Here is an 11,481-nt window from a genome sequence, read left to right as displayed (position 1 = left end):
TGATCTGAGATCGTGTGCTGGAACGAAAACAATTGCAGCGTGGAAGGTGTTTGTAAGCCATTCAAGAAACACACAAAAGCCGTTCGATTCACTTCAACATTTAAATTTAATTTGCCAAAATATTTTCGTCGCTTCGAGACTGCGACCTGTTCACTGACAAAAATACGTGCTGCACAGACTTTTGTCAGTGAAGAGGTCACGGTCTCAAAGCGATGAAAATATTTTGGCAAATTAAATTTAAATGTTGAAGTGAATCGAACGGCTTTTGTGTGTTTCTTAAATGGCTTACAAACACCTTCCACGCTGCAATTGTTTATATATATATATATATATATATAAATTTTTTAAAAACCCACCTTTTTTCAATTCGAAAGGAAAAATTAAATTACACCATCTAGAAAATTACATATTATAGAAAGATTAAATTTAAGATAAAACCTATAACGATGATTAAGTAATGTGCAAAATAATTAATAAAACTTATATATTTGGTAGAATAACGACACGTGTTTCGTGGCTATATTTTCCTTGTAAGTTTGGAATAATATTCCCTCATATTATTATTATTATCATTATTATTATTATTATATATATATATATATATATATATAAATTATTAAAAAAATAATTGTATGATTTGCCTAATAGTGGTTTTATCTCTAATTTATTATAATATATATATATATATATATATACACATACATACATACACACACACTCACACATACACGTACTATGCATGCGTGTTTGTGTGTGTGTGTTTGCAGCGTTAATATATCCTAAAATAAGCTTTGGTTTTCTCTTCTCATTTTTCAGGTACAATATTCTATAAAGAATTTTTTGGTATGAACACTTTGGATATCTGTATGTTCCTGTTTGGGTAAGTGCCTCTTCACATCATCATCATCATTCTGGTTCAATTTCACTTCTTTATAATTAGTCAATTGGCTAGATATCTTACCAACTGACCAATCAATGGCTGTTTAATGTGCAGGTTGTGGAGGCGTGATGGCCCAGTGGTTAGGGCAGCGGACTCGCGGTCGTAGGATCGCGGTTTCGATTCTCAGACCAGGCATTGTGAGTGTTTATTGAGCGAAAACACCTAAAGCTCCACGAGGCTCCGGCAGGGGATGGTGGTGACCCCTGCTGTACTCTTTCACCACAACTTTCTCTCACTCTTACTTCCTGTTTCTGTTGTACCTGTATTTCAAAGGGCCGGCCTTGTCACTCTCTGTGTCACGCTGAATATCCCCGAGAACTGCGTTAAGGGTACACGTGTCTGTGGAGTGCTCAGCCACTTACACGTTAATTTCACGAGCAGGCTGTTCCGTTGATCGGATCAACCGGAACCCTCGTCGTCGTAACCGACGGAGTGCTCCGGCAGGGGATGGTGGTGATCCCTGCTGTACTCTTTCACCACAACTTTCTCTCACTCTTACTTCCTGTTTCTGTTGTACCTGTATTTCAAAGGGCCGGCCTTGTCACTCTCTGTGTCACGCTGAATATCCCCGAGAACTGCGTTAAGGGTACACGTGTCTGTGGAGTGCTCAGCCACTTACACGTTAATTTCACGAGCAGGCTGTTCCGTTGATCGGATCAACCGGAACCCTCGTCGTCATAACCGACGGAGTGCTTCCAAAAAAATGTGCAGCTTAAGCAATCAGTCAGTTGTTTGTTATCTAAAGTTCTTTCATCCCTTATCACACCCTTTTCAGTGAAGACCATTTCTCAGACAGACCCATATAAAAGCTTCTTCGTTAGGCCCCCTAAACATTTTGGTAGTAATCAGTGTAACCATGGGCAACAGATGGGGCATTCGATTCATTATAACACCCTTCTCATTTGAGTTGTGTACAACAGCTGTTGTTGTGTAAGATTCGTTTACATAAAAATAGTTTTTAATTGTTGTTGTATAAGACTCGTTAATATAAATATTTATGAATCTTAATAATGAACGGCAGTGGTGGTGGTTGCCGTTTCTCATTTAAGCACAAAGCCAGGTTTACCTTTATCAGATGGGTAGTTATGATGGGTATACTAGGCTTTGTATATTTGTACCCCAGGGTCACTTTGGTGGCATGCACTACTCTCTCACTCAATAATAATAAATGGATGGAAGCACTCCGTCCGTTACGACGACGAGGGTTCCGGTTGATCCGAATCAACGGAACAGCCTGCTCGTGAAATTAACGTGTAAGTGGCTGAGCACTCCACAGACACGTGTACCCTTAACATAGTTCTCGGGGATATTCAGCGTGACACAGAGAGTGACAAGGCCGGCCCCTTGAAATACAGGTACAACAGAAACAGGAAGTAAGAGTGAGAGAAAGTTGTGGTGAAAGAGTACAGCAGGGAACACCACCATCCCTGCTGGAGCCTCGTGGAGCTTTAGGTGTTTTCGCTCAATAAACACTCACAACGCCCGGTCTGGGAATCGAAACCGCGATCCTACGACCGCGAGTCCGCTGTCCTAACCATTGGGCCATTGCGCCTCCACAAATAATAAATATACAGATATGGAAAGTATTTTACTCTCAAACCCAGAATAATTAATGCTGAAAAGCATAAATAGGATACAACATCCTTATATTGCAGGAAAATTTGTTAGCAGCCAGCCATGAGACTTGAACTCACCATCCCAGTGATTACCTGTCTATACGTTTGAGCGTAAAATATTTTCAAAAATCGAAAGGACTATCAAAAATGGAAATTGTAGCTGTGGCCAACGCCAGTGCCACCTGAGTGGCTCTTGTGCTGGTGGCACACAGTAAGCACCATTCGTTCGTGGGTCATTGCCAGTGCCACCTGACTGGTTCCCCATGCTGGTGGCACATAAAAATCACCATCCGAATGTGGTCCATGCCAGCAGCAGCAGCAGCAGCAGCAGCAGCAGCAGCAGCAGCAGCAGCAGCAGCAGCAGCAGCAGTAGTAGTAATAGCAGTAGTAGTAGTAGTAGCAGCAGCAGTAGCAGTAGTAGTAGTAGTAGTAGTAGTAACAGCATTAATGACAATAACACTTGGTGTGCCACTCCCCCTCCTCCAACCCTGCCCCACCCCGCCCCGCCAGCCTCATGAAATATTCAAAAGGTTTTCTACACAATTAAAATCCTGGTTTTTCTCCCCCCCCTCTTCCTTAATGAGCAATATTCCATTTAAATGAATACGCAGCAAGAATACGAAAGGCTAAGTCCACCTCGGCAGAATTTGAACTCAGAACGTAGCGACAGGTGAAATACAGGTGATGCATTTTATCTGTTACGCTAACGAGTCTGCCTGCTCACCACCTTGATGATGATGATGGTGATGGTGATGATGATGATGATGGTGGTGGTGGTGTGGTGGTGGTGGTGGTGGTGGTGGTGGTGGTAGTGGTGGTGGTAGTGGTGGTGGTAGTGGTGTGGTGGTGGTAGTGGTGGTGGTGGTGGTGGTGGTGGTGGTGGTGGTGGTGGTGGTGGTGGTGGTAGTGGTGGTAGCGGTAGTGGTGGTAGTAGTGGTGGTGGTGGTGGTGGTGGTGGTTATATGAAAGGCAACAACAACACTAAATCTAAATTGTAGGTCACACTTGGAAGGGCAAGCCATGCGTAACATTCCTTGTGGGAAGTCAAGTATGACGTTGTTGTTGTTGTTGTTGTTGTTTGACACTGGATATAGGTTCTCCTGCCATGACCATCCCATCCAAATTGTACATGTGTCATGTGTTTTTGGCCCCAGGTTGTCTGTCATGGGACAGACCTATGGTAAAGATGTTCCAGCCATGACTACATCTCTGAATGAGATAGGATGGTCATAGCTGGAACAGCTTTGATCATAGGCCTACTGGATCAGAGCTGACCTGGGGTTGAATAAGTGAGAGATAATGTATCTAGGGAGCATTAGATAATGTAGTCCTAGATACACTATGCCTGAATAAAAGACAAGATGGTCAAATCTGGAACATTTTTGATCATAGGTCTACTAGATCAGGACTTACCTAGGGCTAAACAACAATGCCAAAGCAACTAAGAAGGTCACATTGGATAATGTAGTCCTAGATACACTATGCCTGAATAAAAGATGGGATGGTCACATCTGGAACATCTCTGATCATAGGCCTACTGGATCAAGACTGACCTAGGGCTACACAACAACAAAAAAGGGCTCATTAGATAATGTAGTCCTAGATACACTATGCCTGAATAAAAGATGGGATGGCCACAGCTGGAACATCTTTGATTATAGGTCTGTTGGATGAGGACTGACCTGTGGCTAAACAACAGAAGGAATGGCACATTAGATAATGTAGTCCTAGATACACTTATGCCTGAATAGAAGACAGGATGATCACAGCTGGAACAGCTTTGATCATAGGTCTTTCGGATCAGGACTGACCTGGGGCTAAACAACATAAACAGACACCAATGAAGGACACATTAGATAATGTAGTCCTAGATACACTATGCCTGAATCAAAGATGGGATGGTCACAGCTGGAACATCTTTGATCATAGAACTAAACAATAACATCATCAACGTAATCATTGTTCTGTTTTCTTTACCATTCCAGATGTCTTCTCTCGTTCATTGGGGTCTACTTCGTTACTGGAAACAGATTAACACCAAACTCTGATGATGCACAACCTTTGTCCGACGCAGAAGAGAAACCTGTCAATACCGATGTGCCACGTAAGGACCAGTTCTTTCTCTTGGTTTAAACTCAGGAATTTTGACTCTAGAATTTGCCAAAATTTTGACTCTAGAATTTGCCAAAATTTTGACTCTAGAATTTGCTAGAATTTTGACTCTAGAATTTGCTAAAATTTTGACTCTAGAATTTGTTAGAATTTTGACTCTAGAATTTGCCAAAATTTTGACTCAAGAATTTGTTAGAATTTTGACTCTAGAATTTGCTAAAATTTTGACTCTAGAATTTGCCAAAATTTTGACTCTAGAATTTGCTAAAATTTTGACTCTAGAATTTGCTAAAATTTTGACTCTAGAATTTGCTAAAATTTTGACTCTAGAATTTGCTAGAATTTTGACTCTAGAATTTGCTAGAATTTTGACTCTAGAATTTGCTAGAATTTTGACTCTAGAATTTGGTAGAATTTTGACTCTAGAATTTGCTAGAATTTTGAATCTAGAATTTGCTAGAATTTTGACTCTAGAATTTGGTAGAATTTTGACTCTAGAATTTGCTAAAATTTTGACTCTAGAATTTGTTAGAATTTTGACTCTAGAATTTGCTAGAATTTTGACTCTAGAATTTGCTAGAATTTTGACTTTAGTATTTGCTAAAATTTTGACTCTAGAATTTGCTAGAATTTTGACTCTAGAATTTGGTAGGATTTTGACTCTAGAATTTGCTAAAATTTTGACTTTAGAATTCACAAAAATTTTGACTCTAGAATTTTCACCATTACCATCTCTCGAGCTTACTGAATCTTCTCGTCAGTGTTGGAGGGAGTCTTGCTCCCTCTTAGTGTGTCCTGCTTCTCTGACCACTTTTAAACATCTTGATCCACTCATGGTAGTGTACTGTCCCCGTATTGTGCCAAGAACCTCCGATGAAGTCCAGCACCTGACACACCTTTAGACCAGAGAAATCGGATCACTGTTCTTTGTTCTTCCTCGGTGCACATATATATATATATATATATATATATATATATATATATATGTGAAGGTGGCCGATGCCAGCGCTGCCTAGACTGGCTTCCGTGCCGGAGGCACGTAAAAAGCGCTATCCGAATCGTGGCCGATGCCAGTGCCGCCTTGACTGGCTTCCCTGGTGGCACGTAAAAAGCACCATCCAAATCGTGGCCGATGCCAGTGCCGCCTTGACTGGCTTCCCTGGTGGCACGTAAAATGCACCAATCCGATCGTGGCTGTTGCCAGCCTCGCCTGGCACCTGTGCAGGTGGCACTTAAAAAGCACCCACTACACTCACGGAGTGGTTGGCGTTAGGAAGGGCATCCAGCTGTAGAAACACTGCCAGATCAGACTGGAGCCTGGTGCAGCCTTCTGGCTTCCCAGACCCCGGTCGAACCGTCCAACCCCTGCTAGCATGGAAAACGGACGTTAAACGATGATGATGATGAATGATGATGTATGTATAATCTTGTATGTCTTTTGCAGCCTGGTTGAGCAGTAATATGCAAGAGTCTCCAGTCCAGCCCAAGGGTGGAAGCAATCACCATTTATCCGATGCGGACCGCAACTCCGGCCATGAGATGTCTACCTCGTCGACGTCCGACTCCTTCAATTCCCAGGACACCCTTTTCGAGAAACACACAAAAACAGCCGCGCCGCACTATGGCACCAATTATTGATCTGCAAATGGCAGGACGGATGGGTTTGGGGGGTGGGAGTGGGGATGGGTAAATGGCAGCAGGGTGAGGTCCTTGATTACGACCCCTGTCCACTGTTCTGGTGGGGGGGCTTCAGGTTTTTTTACATAGTTCATCTGTGACTAATAGATCTTGTTTCTTTCTTTCTCTCGGCCGTCCTATTTCTTTCTTTCTCTCTCTCATTCACTGCATACACACACACACACACACACTTTTAAATACATTTTTCTTACTTCACACACACACACACACACTCTGTCTTTGCCGACATACACACACATACAAACACACACAATTTTATATAGATGTAAATAAAGTTATAGTTGCATATGTGTGTGTGTGTGTGAGTTTGTATATACATAAATGTATGTGTATATATATATATATATCATCATCATCATCATCATCATTTAGCGTCCGCTTTCCATGCTAGCATGGGTTGGACGGGTCGACTGGGGTCTGTGAAGCTGGAAGGCTTCGTCAGGCCCAGTCAGATCTGGAAGTGTTTCTACGGCTGGATGCCCTTCCTAACGCCATATATACATATATATATATACACCACATTTATGTATATATATATATATATATATTATATATATATATATATATATATATATATACACACACACACATTTATGTATATATATATATATATATATATATAATGATAAGCGTTGCCCTTTTCAAGCCTAGCCAGGCTCATGGGCCCGGTTTCCCAGTTTCTGTGGCGTATGTGTTCCCCACAGCTGGATGGGACGCCAGTCCATCACAGCATTACTCAAGAAACAGGAAGAAAGTGTGAGAGAAAGTTGGGGCGAAAGAGTACAACAGGGGTTGCCACCAGCCCCTGCCGGAGCCTCGTGGAGCTCTTAGGTGTTTTCACTCACTAAACACACAGCACCTGGACTGGGAATCGGAACCGCGATCCTTCGTCCGCGAGTCCGCTGCCCTAACCACTGGGCCATTGTGCCTCCATGTATATATATATATATATATATATATATATATATATATATATATATATATATATATATATAAAGTATGTATGTGTGTATGTATTTATATATGTGTGTGTACACAAACACCTCGCTCTCTCTCTCTCTCTCTCTCTCTCTCTCTATCTATCTATCTATCTATCTATCTATCTGTCTGTCTGACTATTTGTCTATCTATCTATCTATCTCTCTATTCATTCACTCACTCTGTTTCTCCACAACCACACATACACTCTTTATCTGGCGCTAAGGGAGCCTCTGAGCTATCACTCAACCAACAAGAAAGAGCAGTCCAATTTCCCTCCTGTCACATGCCTTCATCTTAAGAAAAACAACAAAAAAAAAAAAGAGAGTAATAAAAGATGGGATGGTCATGTCTAGAACGTCTTTGATGACAAGTCTGGAGGATCATTGCTGACCTGGGGCTAAATAATGACAAAAACAGACACATCAGATAATGTAGTCCTAGATACACCATGTCCAAATGAAAGACAGAACAGTCACAAGTGATCATAAGCCTACTATATCAAGACTGACCTTGGGCTAAATAAAGGTCAAAAGAAGCATTAAATAATGTAGTCCTAGATGCATCGTGTCTGAATAAAAGATGGGATGGTCATGGCTGGAACATCTTTGATCATAGGTCTACTGGATCAGGACTGACCTGTGGTTAAACAACAAGGTGGAACACATTAAATATTATAGACCTAGATACACTATGTGTGAATGGAAGATGGGATGGTCATGGCTGGAACATCTTTGATCATAGGCCTACTGGACCAGGACTGACCTGGGGCTAAACACCAACAGAAGGAACACAATAGATACTATAGTCCTAGGTATACTATGTCTAGTGGCGCAGGACTGACCTGAGACTAAGCAAGGAACACAAATGCAACAACAATTGCCACAACATCATTATTGAATTAAATCTGTAGTCAGAGGTTCAAATCCCAGTAAGGCCACAAGAAATTTCCTCACCCCCCCTCCACTATTTTTTGCATAATATTTAATATACACATCATTCTGCTTCTCAACAATCAACAACAGCAATTATATGGAAAGGAAGATCTTATTCTGGTTTCAATCCCAGCTCATGGTCCGTCAAGGGTCATTTTTCTCCATTTTCCCCCCCATTTTGTTTATTGTTGCTTTTTTTGTATATTTATTATTTTATTGTTTTTTTGTTTTGTTTTTTTTTTTAATAAATTATTTAATACCGAAGTAAGGTTGTGAGCTGACAGAGTCGTTTGAGCATCCGATGAAATGCTTTGTGGTATTCCTGCCAGGTGTTAACATTTCCAGGTTCAAATTCCACAAAGGTCAACTTTACCTTTAATCCTTTTGGTGGGGGGGGGTCAATGAAATAAGTACCGGTTATGTACTAGGATTAAGGAAACTGACTAGCCCCTACCTTAAAAATGCTGGCCTAGTTGTATGGGGCAACACATCAGACTCATTGACTGGAGCTACATAACCTCTCTAGAAACGGAGGAAGGAATACATCATGAATAGTTAATTTTGTAAATAAAAATTTGAGAACAAAATTCAAATGGCGATAAATTTGGGTAAGGTGGACTTATCACCCTTAGATTGGTCTGGTCATGTCTAAAACGGATCAGCTTATGGTCAACTTCTTTGCCCCAGTTGACAAATGGACAATTCCATACTTCCAATGCAAATTTCCTCTGATGAGGGCACTAAATAAACATTTCTTTTTTGGAGTTTATATATATATACATATAATATATATATATATATATATATATATATATATATATATATATATGTATGTATGTATATATGTATGAATGAGTCCAGAGTGACCTGTATATATATTGCTTGACCTGGTAGAAATAGCAGCCGAATTTCTCTTGAATTGACCGCACATACTCTGTTATGGATGTATATCTGTGTGTGTGAACTGAGGAAAACATGTACATAGCAGCTTGATTTGATAGAATTAGCAGCTAAATCTCACTCAAATCACACCCTACTGTCTTTTTGTGTGTGGGGGTGGGTGAGTGTATGGATGTATATGTGTGTATATGTATATATATATGTATGTAAATATATATGTGTGTATAAGCTAATGAGGGAAACTTCTACATGGTAGCTCGACCTGTTAGAAATAGCAGCCAAATCTCCTTCAAAGCACACACGAACAACCTGGAAAGTAAAAGAGGAAGAGGAGTGAAGCAGCAATAACACGCAATCGAAGACTGGAATTAGATAGGGGGTTGGTCGTGGGTGGAGTGCCTTCGATTCATGGCATCGTTTCATTCTGCTGATTTAGGACCAAACATTAGCAGCAGCAGCAGCAATAACAAAGGTCCCCCCCCCCCCCCAACCATTACCTCCACCACAACCACCAATACCTTATCTGAAGTGTAGAGTGGTCAGTGGAGGTGGGTATGGATGGATGGGGTTTGTATTTATGAATTAATAAACTTCATCTCTGGACATTTGGTCAACGGACCTGTCCAGTCTCCGGACAAACTGTGTTTGCTTTTTTCTTTTTTCTTTTTACATCTTTTTCTCTCTTCTTTTTTTATTTTGCTTATTTTAAATGTTTCATCATGGCCATGCTGGAGTATTGCTCCTCGAAAGGTTTTTTTTTTGTAAAAATTGATTACCATATGTGCAGGAGTGGCTGTGTGGTAAGTAGCTTGTTTACCAACCACATGGTTCCGGGTTCAGTCCCACTGCATGGCACCTTGGGCAAGTGTCTTCTGCTATAGCCCCGGGCCAACCAAAGCCTTGTGAGTGGATTTGGTAGACGGAAACTGAAAGAAGCCTGTCGTATATATGTATATATATATATATATGTATGTATGTGTTTGTGTGTCTGTGTTTGTCCCCCTAGCATTGCTTGACAACTGATGCTGGTGTGTTTATGTCCCCCTCACTTAGCGGTTCGGCAAAAGAGACTGACAGAATAAGTACTGGGCTTACAAAGAATAAGTACCGGGGTCGATTTGCTCGACTAAAGGCGGTGCTCCAGCATGGCCGCAGTCAAATGACTGAAACAAGTAAAAGAGTAAAAAGAGTATATGTGGCTGCGTGGTAAGAAGCTTGCTTCCCAACCAAATCGTTCCAGGTTCAGTCCCATTGCAGGGCAGCCTTGGGCTGACCAAAGCCTTGTGAGTGGATTTGGTAGACAAAAACTGAAAGGCGGCGAGCTAGCAGAAACATTAGCACGCTGGATGAAATGCCTAGCGATGTTTCATCTGTCATTACATTCTGAGTTCAAATTCCGATGAGGTCGACTTTGCCTTTCATCCTTTCGGGGGTCGATAAATTAAGTACTAGTTACGTAACGTGGTCGATCTAATCGACTCAATCCCTTTGTCTGTCCTTGTTTGTCCTCTCTATGTTTAGCCCCTTGTGGGCAATAAAGAAATAAGAAACTGAAAGAAGCCCATTGTATATGCATACACATATCACGTGACCGACCAGACCATCAGATGTTGTTACACATCGCTGGTCACAATGCGTTCGCATTGTTTTAGCCTTTGAATGACGCCACCCCGCTGGCTAAGCGAGCAGACCAACAGGAGAAAGAGTGGGAGAAAGACTGGTGAAAGAGTACAGCAGGGATCACCACTCCCTGCCGGAGCCTCGTGGAGCTTTTAGGTGTTTTCGCTCAATAAACACTCACAATGCCCGGCCTGGGAATCGAAACCGTGATCCTACGACCGCGAGTCTGCTGCCCTAACCACAGGGCCATTGCGCCTCCATACATACACATATATATATATGTTTGTGTCTGTGTTTGTCCTCCCACTCCCCATCAGCACTGCTTGTCAACCAGTGTAGGTGCATTTATGTGAATGAACAAGCAAGCAGAATTATAATTTAGATATTGACCTTGGTCCCTCCCTCATAGTTTAGCCTCTGATCGCATCATAAGTTCATCTGACCCTTTTTCAAATACACCCCGTACAATTGGTCGAAAAGGTTTTCCTTCTTTGTCCTGCAAATTACATGGCAACCTCTCTGGTGCAGATGCCACAAAAAAAGCACCCTGTACAATCTGTTAAGTGGTTGGCCATCCAGCCAAAGAGAATTTAGGCAAAATGCCATGCACAAGCATCCAGTCTTTGATTATCATCTTCCCTGCAGATGAAACGACACTGGCCATCTTTGGGTGGTGAGGAGG

The 11,481-nt window shown here is 41.5% G+C and overlaps 1 protein-coding gene across 1 annotated transcript in view; it reads left to right on the top strand.

The window, feature by feature from the left end:
* Positions 1-6,572, top strand: part of LOC115226691 (NIPA-like protein 2) — a gene marked incomplete at its 5' end in the record, with an annotated part of 10,005 nt that extends 3,433 nt beyond the window's left edge. The window contains 3 exons of the mRNA XM_029797707.2: positions 817-880; positions 4,542-4,660; positions 6,113-6,572. Of these exons, the coding sequence (XP_029653567.2) occupies positions 817-880; positions 4,542-4,660; positions 6,113-6,306 (377 nt within the window). The remainder of the gene's footprint in view (positions 1-816; positions 881-4,541; positions 4,661-6,112) is intronic.
* Positions 6,573-11,481: the final 4,909 nt, after the last annotated feature.

Source organism: Octopus sinensis, linkage group LG30 (assembly GCF_006345805.1).
Source record: "Octopus sinensis linkage group LG30, ASM634580v1, whole genome shotgun sequence".
Lineage (NCBI taxonomy): Eukaryota > Metazoa > Mollusca > Cephalopoda > Octopoda > Octopodidae > Octopus > Octopus sinensis.
Note: the sequence above shows the minus strand (reverse complement) of the source record. Positions and strands in the feature narration are given on the sequence as shown.